The sequence below is a fragment of the Ovis canadensis genome, chromosome 3 (assembly GCF_042477335.2).
Source record: "Ovis canadensis isolate MfBH-ARS-UI-01 breed Bighorn chromosome 3, ARS-UI_OviCan_v2, whole genome shotgun sequence".
Classification (NCBI taxonomy): domain Eukaryota; kingdom Metazoa; phylum Chordata; class Mammalia; order Artiodactyla; family Bovidae; genus Ovis; species Ovis canadensis.
This window is the reverse complement of record NC_091247.1, coordinates 226,831,817-226,847,335: the sequence shown is the minus strand read 5'-3', so window position 1 is coordinate 226,847,335 and position 15,519 is coordinate 226,831,817. Positions and strand designations below refer to the sequence as shown.

At 47.6% G+C, this 15,519-nt stretch overlaps 1 protein-coding gene across 1 annotated transcript; it reads left to right on the top strand.

Moving 5' to 3' along the window:
- The first annotated feature begins 8,843 nt into the window (after nt 1–8,843).
- Nucleotides 8,844–14,588, top strand: RTL6 (retrotransposon Gag like 6). Its single transcript, XM_069581728.1, has 3 exons — nt 8,844–9,188; nt 9,401–10,482; nt 12,683–14,588. Exon 2 carries the CDS (start codon nt 9,724–9,726, stop codon nt 10,441–10,443), a length of 720 nt encoding a protein of 239 aa, XP_069437829.1. The 5' UTR covers nt 8,844–9,188; nt 9,401–9,723; the 3' UTR covers nt 10,444–10,482; nt 12,683–14,588.
- The last annotated feature ends 931 nt before the right edge of the window (nt 14,589–15,519 follow it).

The following is a 15,519-nucleotide window of genomic DNA, read 5'->3' as shown; positions in this document are numbered from 1 at the left end:
CCCATGCAACAAATGACTCGTGCATAGCATGAAAAAGATCCCGCATGATGAAACAAAGATCCCAACTAAGACCCAACGCAGTCAAATAAATAAAAATTTAAAACCAAACAAAAAACTCCTTTAAAAAGTATATCATTTAGTGGGTTTTAGTATACTCACAAGGTTGTGCAATCATCAACACTGACTCCAGAGCATTTTCATCACCCCACAAAAGAAATTCTGTCCCCACCATCAGTCACTGCTATTTTCCTTCTCCCCAGAGCCTGGAAACCAGGACTCTCCCGTGTCTCTCTGGGTTTGTGTACTGAGGACATTTCATATAAATGAAATCACACAATATATAGCCCTTCGGTCTCACTTCTTCCGCTTCTCATAATGCTTTCAAGGTTCATCAATATGGTGGCACGTATCAGCAGAACCAGACCTCTGTGTCCAAGGGTTCTGTGTTTGTCGATTCAACCAACTGTGGATCAAAACTATTTGAAAAATAATTTCATAAAATTTCCCAAAGCAAATCTTTAATTCTGTGTATGGTAGCTATTTAGATAGTGTTTACATTGTATCCATGACTAGTTATATACATTTATATGGTATTAGGTATCATAAGACTCTGCTGCTAAGTCGCTTCAGTCGTGTCTGACTCTGTGTGACCCCATAGACGGCAGCCCACCAGGCTTCCCCATCCCTGGGATTCTCCAGGCAAGAACACTGGAGTGGGTTGCCATTTCCTTCTCCAATGCAGGAAAGTGAAAAGTGAAAGTGAAGTCGCTCAGTCGTGTCCGACTCTAGCGACCTCATGGACTACAGACTACCAGGCTCCTCCATCCATGAGATTTTCCAAGCAAAAGTACTGGAGTGGGGCGCCATTGCCTTGAAGAAGGAAATGGCAACCCACTCCAGTGTTCTTGCCTGGAGAATCCCAGGGACGGATGAGCCTGGTGGGCTGCTGTCTATGAGGTCGCACAGAGTCGGACACGACTGAAGCAACTTAGCAGCAGCAGCAGAGATGATTTAAAGTATATAGGAGGATGTGCATAAGTTATGTACAAATACTATGCCATTTTATTTAAGGGACTTGAGCACCCACAGATTTTTGGTATCAATGGGTCCTGGAACCAACCTCTCATGGCACTGAGGGACAAGAGTTTTTTCTCTCCATTTTATGACTGATGGATCACTGTACTGTGATACCATATTTGCTGATCCACTCATTAATTGGTGAACATGTGGGTTGGTTCTTTTTTTTCTCTTTTCTGAATAATGCTTCTGTGAACATTCATGTACAAGTGTTCCTGGAGACACATGTTGACAATTGTCTTGGGCATTACGCATAATTGATGAGTTATATAGAAACTCCATGTTTAACGCTCTGAGACCCTGTTAGACTGTTTCATAGTAGCTGCACCATTTTACATTCCCACCAGCAATGCATGAGAGTTCCACTTTTTCTGCATCTTCACCAACATTTGTTACCGTCTGTCTTTTAGATTACAGCAATACTCAGGTGTGTAGAGTGATATCTCATTGTGCTTCTGATTTGCATTTTCTTAAAGAATAATGTTTTTTAAAGGCTAATGATTTTTTTAAAAAGTTAATAACATTTAGTATTTTTTCATGGGTTTATGGGCCCTTTCTTTAGAGAAAGAAAGGGAAAGAGAAAGTGAAGTCGCTCAGTCGTGTCCGACTCTTTGCGACCCCATGGACTGTAGCCTACCATGCTTCTCCATCCATGGGATTTTCCAGACAAGAGTACTGGAGTGGGTTGCCATTTCCTTCCCCATTCTTTAGAGAAATATCTACTTAAATTTGTTGTTCCTGTTATTGTTCAGTTGCTAAGTTGTGTCTGACTCTTTGTGATCCTATGTGCTACAGCACACTAGGCTTACCTGTTCTTCACTATCTCCTGGAGTTTGCTCAAATTTACGTCCATTGGTCACTGATACTATCTAACCATCTTATCCTCTGTTGCCCCCTTCTCCTCCCGCCTTCAATCTTTCCCAGCATCAGGGTTTTTTTCCAGTGAGTTGGCTCTTCATGTCAGGTGGCCAAAGTATTGGAGCTTCAGCTTCAGTCCTTCCAATGAATATTCAGGGTTGATCTCCTTTAGGATTGACTGGTTTAATCTCCTTACAGTTCAAGGGACTCTCAAGAGTCTTCTCCAGCACCACATTTGAAAGCACCAATTCTCTGGCACTCAGCCTTTTTCAGGTTCTCACAGCAAGAATACTGGAGTGGTTTGCCATTCCCTCCACCAGTGGGTCATATTTTGTCAGAACGCTCCACTATGACCTGTCTGTCTTGGGTGGTCCTGCAGGACATGGCTCATAGCTTCATTGAGTTATGCAAGCCCTATCGCCCCTACAAGGCTGTGATCCATGAAAGAGCTATTCAAATACTTTTTCCATTAAAAAACAAACAAACAAAAAAACCGGGTTGTCTTTCTTATTATTGAGTTAGGAGAATTCATTATATATTCTGGATTATTAGACCTTTATCAGATATATGATTTGCAAATATTTCCTCCCCTTCTATGGGCCATCTTTTCACTTTTTTGCTAGTGTCCATTGAAACACAAAAGTTTCAAGCTTTGGTAAAGTTCAGTTTATCTACTTTTTTCCTTCTGTCAACTTCTACTTTGGTGTCGTATCTAAGAAACTTCTCAACCTATGCTCAGAAAGAACACTCCCAAGTTTTCCTCTAAGAGCTTTACAGTTTTAGCTCTTACATTTAGGTCTTTGATCCATCTGGGTTAATTTTTGTATAAGTTGTGAGGTAAGAGGTCTAAATTAATTCTTTGCTATAAATACACAGTCTCACAAAACACTATTCTTTGGTCATTAATTTGTTTTAGCACCTTCTTTGATACATAATAAATTGACTGTAAATGTTAGGATTTCTTTCTGATCTTTCAGTTCTGTTCATTTGAACTATGCCAGATCATTCAATCTTGATTACTATAGTTTTATAGATAAATATCGATTTTTGAAGGCTCTGTGGTTAGGTGCATATATGTTTATAATTGTTGTCTTAAGGAATAGATCCTTTTATCATTACCAGATATCCTTTTTCTCTAGTAATAATTTTTTGTCTTAATATTTGTTTTGTCTGATGTTTGTATAGCCATTCCAGTTCTCTTTTGGTTACTATGAATGGCATATAAGTTTTCATTCTTTTATTCAACTTGTTTGTGTCCTTGAATCTGAAGTGTATCTCTTGTGGATAATAATAAATTAGATCATTTAAAACAATCCACTTTGCCAATCTTGACCTTTTATTGGAATACTTAATCCATTTACATTTAATGTATCACTGATAACATAGAATTTATACCTGTCATTTTGTTGGTTTTTTTTTCTATATGCCCTATCTTTTGTTTCTCTATTTCTCCATTATCCCCCTTTCATATAAAATAGATATTTTCTATTATGCTAATTCCCTTGTCGTCTCTTTCACATATTTTTTGAATTCTTAATGTTTGCCTTGAGGATTACAATTAATATCCTAATTTATCAAAATCTAGTTTGGATTAGTACCAACTTAATTTAAATAGTTTTGAAAACATTGCTCCTAAGTAGCTCTTTCTCCTCCTGACCTCCTTTGTGCTATTCAGTTCAGTTCAGTTGCTCAGTCGTGTCCGACTCTTTGCGACCCCATGAATCGCAGCATGCCAGGCCTCCCTGTCCATCACCAACTCCTGGAGTTCACTCAGACTCATGTCCATCTAGTCCGTGATGCCATCCAGCCATCTCATCCTCTGTCGTCCCCTTCTCCTCCTGCCCCTAATCCCTCTCAGCATCAGAGTTTTTTCCAACGAGTCAACTCTTCTTATGAGGTGGCCAAAGTACTGGAGTTTCAGCTTTAGCGTCATTCCTTCCAAAGAAATCCCAGGACTGATCTCCTTTAGAAGGGACTGGTTGGATCTCCTTGCAGTCCAAGGGACTCTCAAGAGTCTTCTCCAACACCACAGTTCAAAAGTATCAGTTCTTCAGCATTCAGCTTTATTCACAGTCCAACTCTTACATCCATACATGACCACAGGAAAAACCATAGCCTTGACTGATGGACCTTTGTTGGTAAAGTAGTGCCTCTGCTTTTTCATATGCTATCTAGGTTGGTCATAACTTTACTTCCAAGGAGTAAGCGTCTTTTAATTTCATGGCTGCAATCACCGTCTGCAGTGATTTTGGAGCCCCCCAAAATAAAGTCTGACACTGTTTCCCCATCTAGTTCCCATGAAGTGATGGGACCAGATGCCATGATCTTATGCAAATTACATTTTTACTATATTGTATGCTGATTAACATTATTTATAATTGTTGCTTTATGCAGTTGTCTTTCAAATAATACAGGAGAAAAAAAAGAATTACAAACAAAAATAAACTCATAGTCTTCTTTATTTACCTATGTTGGTATATTTACTTGGGTTTGTTATCTTTCATGTGAATTTCAGTTTCTGTCTAATGCCCTTTTGATTTAGTCTGAAGGGTCTGTCTTTATTATTTCTGTAGGACAGGTCTGCTAGTGATGAATTCTCTTTAGTTTTATTTCCCTGAGAATGTCTTAATTTCCCTAAAGTTTTGAAAGGTAGTTTCATTGGGTATAGGATTCTTTGCTGATAGACTTTTTCTTTCAGCACTTTGAATCTCTCTTCCCATTGCCTTCTGGTTCCCATGATTCCTGAAGTGAAATTTATTGATGACACCTTATATAGAGTCACTTTGTTCTCTCTTGCTGCGTTTGGAGTTCTCTCTTTAACTTTCAGGAGTGTGATGACGATGTGTCTCGGTGGTTGTATGTACCCTACTTGGACTTTGTTGAGCTTCTTGGGTGTGCAGATTAATGTACGCCATCAAATTCTGATACTATCCTTGCCAGGGTGTGGAGTGAGGAACCTAATTTTCGCTTTGCAAGGGTAAGTCTAGGTCCCTCACTTAGCCTTTGCTGGCATGAGTGGTGCAGTGGGGCCACTGTTTTTTCTGGAGCATTTGGCTGGCATAGAGTGGTTATTGTCTTAAAGTATTCCGTCTTCATAGGCTGTCTGTTTCCTCATCCTTAGGCTTGAGAGAGCAGGCTTTTTGGAGGAACTTCCTTTTTTTGTTTTTGTGCTTGGTCTGGCACGTCCAGATTGCTAGCTTCTTTAATTGTAAATCTGAGATATATGATACAATAGAATACTCAAAGAGTCCACCATTGTGTCATTTCTTGGGTCCTGAGCAACAGAGCAAATCTGCCTTTTTCTCTCCACCTTTTTGACTTCTTTTTTAAAAAACTGTTTTTAGTTGTGCTTTGCTGAAAGAATAAAGAAGGGTGAATGAACTCCATCTTCCCAGAAATGGAAATTAACTATATTTCTTTTTTAAAGGTACTTTATCATATCCACCTCATCTTGTTACATTTCTACCTTCCCCACCTCTCAATGTCTGTTCTTTTCACAAATGTTATTCCTTCGTTATTCTCATTGAAGATCCTAAATATGCTTATTTAAAGTCTTTTTTTTTTCCCCAGAGTGTTCTATTATTTTAAATTCCTCTGGAGTCAATTCATATTATGATTATTGATTCTTGGTGGCCATTATTCTTTGCATTAGATGTCTTCATGGACTTCAGAGTTTTGACTTTAAGGCTTAATTTTGGGTCAAAGGGTATCTTTCATTTTCATTCCCTCTTTGTGTACTCAACCCTTTTCCTTCTGAGGACCCCCCTGTCTCCCTGGTCAAGCAGTTTGGGGCCACTCCAATGATACCTGGTCTGCAGTACAGAAATGTGTTTTATATTGGTGGTTCACAACTCCTGCCCCTCTGGGGTCTACTTGTCAATCAATGAAAGTAATGATATTGGCTGTTCTCCCTAGCTCCAGGGCCATACTTTCATAGAAGGTGTTGCCCTGTGAAATGGCTGAAGCAGATATTTCAGACTCCCCTTTGACAGAGGGGTGATCCCTCTCTCCCCTTGATTCAAATAGTAACATTGGCTCTGTTACCAGCTTTGTGTCCCCATTATGCCTTGGGATTCAGAGCCCAGCTGGCCCACGGCTTTGTCAATTCTCAGCAGTTTGTGTTTCTGGACTATGGTGGAGTTTAGATTGGTTTTGAGGCCATCTAGATCCTCTCAATACTTTTATTGTATAGTTTATTGTCATTCTGTGTTTGTGATAGAGAGCAGCATCTCAGAGCATGAATCATAGTATTATCTGGATCTGAAGTCAAATGCTCTGCTTGTTTGTCTTATTTTAATATTTATTTTCATTTTATTTAGCTCTATTTATGCAATGCCACTTTATGTCCTATTTTAAACAGATGAATACAAATAAATGATATATTCCTTAGAGTTCACGTGTGGTCATTTCTCAAATCAGGGTGCACCTTATTTTCAGTACACCTGAGAATGTAAGATGGATGGTGTCAGCCACACCTGGAAATATAGCCGACACTTCACTCATATGCACAGCATCCTGTAACCTGGGGAGGTGCAACCCAAGCACTGAGGGCAGAAAAACTGGTGGGGTGAATCCACTCACAGGAGTGGATTCCTCTGTGTGTTTGGAAAAAGTAGGGGGTGGTAAAGGGGCACAGGATAATTTCTGCATTTGAAATCACTGACCTCAGTCAGGATGAGCACAGCTCCTGCCTCCATGTGATGTGGGAGAGCTCACAGAAGCAGTTTAAGGAGACACTGTGTCCTTTCTTTCTCCCTTTACTTTATGTCCTAGACACTTTCAGCTGGTCACAAAAACGTACCTTTTGCCACCCTGGGGTACACAGTTGTGGGCACAGCTAGACTATCCTTACTGAGTATGGACACCATCATGTCCCAATTCCCATTTTATAGAAGCATAAACTGTAAAGATATGAGTGAAGCTGACTTTGCCCCAGGTCTGCCAAAGTGTGCAAGTGGCTGCCAGTTTTTAGCCTCCTTGAAGACGGTGTCTTTGAAAGGCTGGCATGGTGGGTGTCTTTTCTCTCCATCCATGCTCCAGCCTTGAACTGACCGTTTAGAATCAGCTCAGTACTCAAGATTCAAAAAACTAAGACCAAGGCATCTGGTCCCATCACTTCACAGCAAATAGATGGGGAAACAACGGAAACAGTGACAGACTTTATTTTCTTGGTCTCCAAAATCACTGCAGATGGTGACTCCAGCCATGAAGTTAAAAGACGCTTGATTCTTGGAAGAAAAGCCATGAACAACCTAGACAGCATATTCAAAAGCAGAGACATTACTTTGCCAACAAAAGTCCCTCTAGTCAAAGCTATGGTTTTTCCAGTAGTCATGTATGGATGTGAGAGTTGGACCATAAAAAAGGCTGAGGACCAAAGAAATGATGCTTTTGAACTGTGGTGTTGGAAAAGACTCTTGAGAGTCCCTTGGACTGCAAGGAGATCAAACCAGTCAATTCTAAAGGAAATCAGTCCTGAATATTCATTGGAAGGACTGATGCTGAAGCTGAAGCTCCAATACTTCAGCAGCCTGATGGGAAGAGCCGACTCGCTGGGAAAGATTGAAGGCAGGAGGAGAAGGGGACGACAGAGGATGAGATGGTTGGATGGCATCCCTGACTCAATGGACATAAGCTTGAGCAAACTCCAGGAGGTGGTGAAGGACAGGGAAGCCTAGCATGCTGTTGTCCATGGGGTCGCAAAGAGTGGGGCACAACTGAGTGACTGAAGAACAGTAAGGTCGAGTAGGAAAAGCATACGCCGTGTGTGCCAAGTTGCTTCAGTCGTGTCTGACTCTTTTTGACCCCATTGACTGTAACCTGTCAGGCTCCTCTGTTCATAGGATTCTCCAGGTAAGAATACTGCCACGCACTCCTCCAGGGGATCTTCCCGACTCAACAGATGGAATCCGCATCTCCTATGTCTCCTGCATTGGTAGGCATGTTCTTTACCCCTTGTGCCATGCGGAAGCCCCAAAGGCATCCAGTGAAGTGAGTCAAATAGCTCATCCACTTTGGCCCAGTACTGTCTTTCCTTGACAATTACCCTGGTGAAGCTGGCAGAGAAAATGGCTGGGGTTCACATACAAGCGTGGTTTATAAAACTTCCACATGGAAAATAAGAGAGAACTCTCAAAAAGGGGTCTATTAAATAAACTGGGTAGGTGGTTTCATTGGAACATAGGCAGTAGTTGAAAACTATGCTTTTCAATGAAGTGTTCAAAATTCAGTGTGCTATTAAGGTCACAAAACAGTTCAAAAGATACAATAATTACTAATATTTTATAATATACTACGTCTTAGAAAATGATTCGATGGAACTACAAAAATATTACTATTTCTTATCTCAGGTGGAGGGACTCAGAGAGATATAAACTTTTTCAAAAGACTTCTTTGATATCAAAATTTTCTACAATGGATCTATACTACACTGAATTTGCTTGCAGTTAGTACAGAACGAAAGGCAAGGACAAATTTGTCCAACAGTGCTCTTTCATCACTCCAAAAGTAGCAGCCACTCTTTTATATAAAAATCAACAGGACAATGTACTTCATTGGTGTATATCATTTACTTTTTACCTGGCTACACGTTAGGAACAATAAATTCATCAAAACTCTCGGCTTAATTAAAAGAATATATATATATGGAAAGCAAGCTTCATTTAAAAGAGTAAATACAACCTCTGCTCCCAGGGACGAGGGAGCCTGTTGGGCTGCCGTCTATGGGGTTGCACAGAGTCGGACACGACTGAAGCGACTTAGCAGCAGCAGCATGCACACACAGCTTTACTAGCAGTCTCAGGTAGAATTTCAAAGAAAGGAAGACACCGCTTCTAATAACAAAACGTCGGTAGCCACACTCATCACTGATTGGCTGCTGAGGAAAGGCATGGTGCTACGTCACTTCCGGGGCGGGGCCTCGGCCGCGCGGGAGCTGATGGTCTCCATGGCAACCAGTGGGGACCGCGCTAGCCCCGCCTGCAGCCCACACCTCCGCGGTACCCGCTCGCCGCCCGCGCCGCCACCCGCCCTGGGCCACGACCTGGGCCTCGGTCCCAGCCTGGCTCGTGCTCCCGCCAGAAGCTGCCCTCGCCCGCCTCCCGCCGCCGCCTCCACCTGACCTGACCGGGAAGCAGTTCCGGCGGGCCGCCGCCGCCGTGACTCATCGGCCAGCCCGCATCCCGGCGATCGGGCCATCTTAGTGGCGGCCGGCCCGGGCAGACGGAGCCGCGGAGGAAGCCGCGGAGACCCAGGTAGGCGCCCGCCGCCCGCCCTCGGCCCTCCGGCACCGCCGCCGCGAGAGCTTCTTCCCTTTGTTCTGCCCCATGTGGGCGCCGGTCCTCTGGCTGGGGGGCGCTCGCCTCGCCGCCCGCCCTTTGCCTCTCCCACGCCGCCTCCCTCCCTTCGAACCCCCTTTCCGCAGTCGAAACCTTTTTCTCTTTAAAACCGTGTTTTCATCCTTCAGGGCCCTGCAGCCCACTGTGGCCTTGTGAGCGCGGCGATTCAGGAGCGACATCCGGAGCTCGGGATCCGCGAGGGCCTGCACCCCCAACCTGGCCCGGGGCTGTGCGCATCTCTGGGTCCGTCTGTCCTGCCCTCTTGTTGGGTCTTCTCTGCCACGCTTGGGTCTTGAACCCCCACCCTTAACCCTGTTGCCTCTGGGTCTACCCAATTTTAGCATCACAGGTGCTCAGGTTCTGGATTATCCAAACCCAACCCCAGCGCCCCCGTCACCACCACCTTCCTCCACTTCCGTCAGTCTCAGCCTTTGACTGACCTCTGGCCAGCATGGTCCAGCCCCAGACCTCAAAAGCTGGAACCCCAGCCTCTACAGCTTCTGCTAGCGCCCCCATGGACGACGTCATCGACACCCTGACCTCGCTGCGCCTCACCAACTCGGCGCTCAGGCGCGAGGCCTCGACCCTTCGCGCAGAGAAGGCCAACCTCACCAACATGCTGGAGAGCGTGATGGCTGAGCTGACCCTGTTGCGCACCCGGGCTCGGATTCCCGGGGCGCTGCAGATCACCCCCCCCATCTCGGCCATTACCTCCAATGGGACCCGGCCGATGACCACGCCCCCGACCTCGCTGCCCGAGCCCTTTTCCGGAGACCCCGGCCAGCTGGCGGGCTTCTTAATGCAGATGGACAGATTCATGATCTTCCAGGCCTCCCGCTTCCCCGGGGAGGCCGAACGAGTGGCGTTCCTGGTGTCCCGGCTCACCGGGGAGGCCGAGAAGTGGGCGATCCCCCACATGCAACCCGACAGCCCCTTACGAAACAACTATCAGGGATTCCTGGCCGAGTTGCGGAGAACCTACAAGTCTCCGCTGCGGCACGCCCGGCGGGCGCAGATCAGAAAAACTTCGGCCTCCAATCGAGCCATGCGGGAACGGCAGACCCTCTGCCGCCAGCTGGCCGCCACCGGCACAGCGCCCTGCCCGGTGCACCCAGCCTCCAATGGGACCAGTCCAACCCCGGCCCTGCCCACCCGCGCTCGGAACCTTTAGGAGTCGGCCACCATCCTGGTCGCATCTGCAGCCATCCAGGTAGCATACCCACTTTGCTGCATAGAAGAAATGTCCATCCCACGGCATCACTTTGTTTGAGGACGTCCCTTCCTGCCTCTGCAGACCTGCTCCATGAGGACATCTCCCGTCATCACTCTGGGGCGCCCTGTGACCCACCCTGCTTCCTGGCATCACGTGCTCGCTTGGGACCTCCACTGCATGTTTCCTTTCTCTTGCTTGCAATTCCAGCTCTTCTAGTGGCCTCAGCTCTGCTGCTTGGTCAGTCTCACTCACAATGCACTTGGGACCATTTGGGCTGACGTTTTCCCCAGCCTGACCAGGTTCACCGATGCAGCTCCCCCACCCTCTGCAGGCCCTGGGGCAGTTCCCCACCTGATCGCCCTGTTCTCAGTGATGAGCTTGCTGGTGCCAAAAAGAAGCCTCTTTGGCCAGGCAGGTGGCTTGACCTGGAGAGGGGAGTCTGGAGTCCTGCCAGCCCCTCTAGGGCCCAGCGTAGCAGGTAGGGGCCTCATCTCTGCTGTCAGTGTCCGAGTGATCACGGCCGGGAGTGAGTTTCCAGAGTTCTCGGGGGGCCAGCTTCACTCTGCACAGGAGTAGGCAGTCACCGTGCCCCATTGCTGCTCCTGGAAAGACGGATAGTGCAGCCTTAGGGGTGTGCCCCCAGAGGCCACACACCCCCGCATCAGTGCCTGGCTTTAGCTGCCAGTGTTTTGATAGCACCGGGGTTGGGGGGAATCTGGAACTCGCCTGCTCAGAAGGTCAGTGTGACTGGAATCACTGGGCAGTTCCACGTACGTGTCCATCTGTGCCTGAGTTACCCTGGCAGGCTGAGGGGTGGACTTGAGACGCTTACACCGCTGCCCTGGTCCCCCATGGGAGTCAGTGGTGGTGTGTAGCCCCCTCTTCTCTCTGGCCCCCACACGTGGCGGTGGGCCTGTCTGGCTTGAGACCTGTTCCCTTCTCCACATAGGGGCATGCGGCCTTCACCTCAGCTCCTGGAACCACACACACGGTCTGTAGGTCTCCAAAGCCTCGGTAGCATGCCCTCCCCAGGCCTGGGCCGTCCATCAGATGTCTAGCCTCTGTCCCAGAAAACCTGGACTCAGGGCTGGGAGCCCCAGCTCCCCGGACACATCATGGAGCCCTTAGGGCGAGGGGTGTCTGCCTGTCTGACCCCAGCCGGGGCGGTGCTGGCATTTGCGAAGGAAAAGAGTAGCGGGCTGCCCAGGTCCTAAGGTGGGGACAGTGCAGGGCTGGCGCTCGGGTCCTGATTCCGAGAGACAGAGCCGTGCCTCCGAGTGGTGGGTGGCCTTGTGCTTTCTCCCGGGGACGCCCAGAGTCACTTTCTAAACGAGGCTTGACCAGGCCCTTTGACCTGGGTTGCTCCTGCCTTATTCAGTACCAACAACGCCCTGCCCCCAGGCTGTGGGGAAATGGGCCATCCTTCCCTAGGTTTATCCCGGCCTGACTGCAGGAGGATAACCTCTGCTCCCCGCTACAAGCCTGCATCTTGGGGCCTCCAGAGGTTGTCTCCTAGGACCCACGCCCTCCTGAGCAATTTGATGATGCTAGGGAGAGTGACTGTGTTCCTGAAAGTCCACTGGCTGCAAGGTCAAGGTGGTTCCGTGGCTGCTGGAGTTCACGGACCACTGCCACCCCTCATCGTAAACTCTGTTAGCCTAATTGCCCTGCTGAACCACTGCCTGAACATAGGCTTCAGACCCCGCTAGATGCCAGCCAGACTGTTCAGGCGGGACCATGGTGCTCATTAAGCATGAAGTGGGGGAGACACAGGGGGCCACCCTTCAGGGGGGCATGGGCTCTCCGGTGAGGGGGGTGCTCAGACCACTTGCACTTCTTGCTCTCTTCTGCCTGCCTGCCAAGTCGAGGTGCCCACAGCTGAAGGGGTATGGTGGCCCCCACAGGAGAGGGGCTCTGCAGGGCTGGCTGGTACCTTGAAGGTTTCCACATGGCCCAGCCCAGCCAAGGCAGGAGACCCAGCCCAGGAGCAGGGCAGGAACTGTTTGCCAACCTTGGGGTCTGCCCAGGTGGCACTCAGAAGTCCTACCATGTTTGCAGCCGTGCCTTGTTTCAGCCGCTGCACCTCGCTAGGCTGAGGCCCGCCCTCTGCATGTGGGTCCTTGTGCCCAGCCCTGGCTGCTGCCCCGGCTTCGCTTGGCTTGGTGATGTGGCAAGCCATTGGTGCTCACGGTTACAGGTTGGGGACTGGTGCTGTTGGACGTCTGTGACCTTCTTGATTGCCTCCTGCGACCTTGGAAACCGGAGTGGATGTGAGGCTTGGGGTTGGATTTGGAAGAAGCCCCGTGGTGGGAGCCCCCTGTGGCTCTAGTGGAAGACACCCTCGTCCCCAGCTGGAGAGGACAACCACGCTCCATGCAGCCCGGAGCAAGAACACGTGGCTGAGAGGCTCAAGTTGGAGAAGGCAGTGGCGGAGGAGAGCTGCTCTGTACATATTTGGGGGTTATACTTTCTCTAAATTGAAGAGAACAGGTGTTGATTTATAAAAGGGCCAGGCAGTTAGTAGTGTTAACCGTGCATGTGAGGGAAGGTTTAATGTTTTCATGGTGTTCACAGTACTTGGACTACCTTGTGAGTGTTCCTTGGTCTCCACATTGCCCCATCTGGTAAGGAAGATTCATAGTGTAGCAGGGCACCATTTGAGATCAGTTAGGAGGGGTGACCTCTGGCCTGCTGTGTTGTGCGACCTTGGGATTAACAATGTCCCAGAGCATTTCGGTGACTTCTGGGAAAAAACCGAGACACGTGTCCCTGGTCCCAGGTGAGTATGTAATGAGTAAGTTGTGACACAGAGCCCAGAAGTGCCGTGTGAAGTGCAGGTAAGGCTTTTCTGATGTGTAAGCTGCTGTTGTCAAGAGGGACAGAACCACCTGCTGGACCATGATTCTGGTCTTTAGGAGAATGAACAGGTGTGGGGAGAGCTGGGCAGGTACTTAGATTACTTTAAGGGAGCAGCCCTGTGAGTGTGTAAGAACACACACACCCCAGCCAGCTTCCAGGGCTGGAGTTTGGGTAGGAAGAGAGAACTTAGCAGAGGTCCTGTCCGTCTTGCAGCCAGAGCAGGAAGCGTGGACCTCCTCTGCTTGAGAAGCCTCAGGTTAGGGGCTTAGAGATGGAGACACAGCTGGACTCTAGAGAAGGCAACGAAAGCTTGGCCGTGCGGGGAGAGGGTTGGGGTTTAGGAAAATCCATTGCTGACCGTGGGTGGACAGAGCTGATGACTCTGGTGTAGTTGTGGGGCCCCCGTGTTGAGTGTGGCGGGCGCAGCACAGACGCAGTAGATGGGGGGGGGGTACTCACTGCTGGCCCCTCGCTGCAGCACCACTAACTCCTTTTCATAAGTAACCACGTACTAGTTCGTTTCATTATCAAAGGCAACCTACACATTATAGAAGTTTTGGAAAATAGAGGAGTAGAAAGATGTACAATCTTAACGTTTTGGTGTTTCTCCTTCCAGTCTCCCTCACCCCAGTCATGGTTCCTCTGCCTTTTGTTTACCATTGGGATGCTACCTTCTGTAGCACGGTACTGTGTAGCTGTTCTCACATCACGGGCATCTTTCTCAGTTCATTTTGAAATGGCTGCGTAATCCGCCGTCAGGCAGTGCCATTGGTTGCTCACCAATGCTCTTACTGATTTTTCACCATTGGAAATCGATGACTATCTTTGTGCGTAAAGCTTTCCCCAATTCAAGTTATTTCCTTCGGATAGGTCCTCAGAGGTGGGATGATGGAATTAAAGAATATGAGGACCTTCGAGGCTCTGATTACATGTTGACAAACAGTTTCCAGAAATGTTTGTGTCCATTTACACGGCCACCAGCAAGGATAAATGTGCCCATCTTGCCAGCACTGAGTGTTCGCATCTGGTTAAATATTTGCTAATCTGGTCATGGAAAAATAGCATTGTATTTTAGTTTGCATTTCTTTTTTTTTTTTTAATTTCTGGCAAACTAGAACATCATTCACGTTAAGCGGTTGTATTTCTTTTGTGCGTTGTCGTGTCCTCTGCTCTTACCTACTGGCGTTTGATGAGTTTGTATAAGCTCGTTGCATATTAAAGATATTAACCCGTTGTGTGCCGTACTCGCTGCACGTGTTTCCAGCTTTTTATTACTGATTTTAACCTGACACATAGCCAGTCTGTCCCTTCACTGGGCCCTGTGCCCCCCGAACTAGCACAATGCAGGCGCTTGCATTTGTCCCTTTTGGTCATGGCTGTTGCATTGCACCTGTAGCAGTGTGTCAGGACACACAGTAGGTACGCCATAAACGTCTGTGGGACTGTTACATGGATGGATGTGCTGAGTGCTGCGACCCCACCGAAGCACTTACAGACCCAGGACTGCTCACAGGCCTTTTGGCCCCAGAATCCCTTCACACCACGCAAAATCCTTTAGGACCCCAGAGAACTTCTAATATAGGTTTTGTTTATCAGTATTTACCATATCGCAAGTTAAGATGGAAAATGTTTCTAAATGCTATTTAGAAGATAAACTCGTTACCTGACCACATAAACAGCATATTTTTAAAAAGCGGGGAGGGGGGGGTGGAGCGGGGAAGTTCTCACTAAATTCTTTCATGGTTTTCAAATTTCTTTCATGTCTGGCTTAAGAGAAGACAGCTGGGGCCTCAGACCTGCCCCTGCTCTTCATCTTTTGCAAGAACACCTATCATGTCATCTGGAAAATTCCACTGTACACTCAGGAGACAGCAGGAGTGGACAAGGCCCAGATGTTTTGGTAACTTTATGAAAACAGGAATGCCTCCCAGGCCTGGAAGAGGTCCTGCCCACTTTGAGAACCTCTGGTCCAAGAAGAGGCAGAACAGTTTGTCCTGCAAACACCTCCATCTCTTCTTTGTGGTTTCCTTCGCTGCTTTAAACTTAAGGTCTTTGTTTCCCTCTAGAATTAATACAGACATTTCTGGAATTAGTTTGGTTTGTAGTGTGAGGTGAAGATCTGGCTTGACTTCTCGGTGTTTAAACCAATAACCTGAGCTCATCTATTCTCATCTA

Coding starts and splice junctions, on each gene's coding strand:
- RTL6 (XM_069581728.1), top strand. CDS start 9,724: ATGGTCCAGCCCCAGACCTCAAAAGCTGGAACCCCAGCCTCTACAGCT.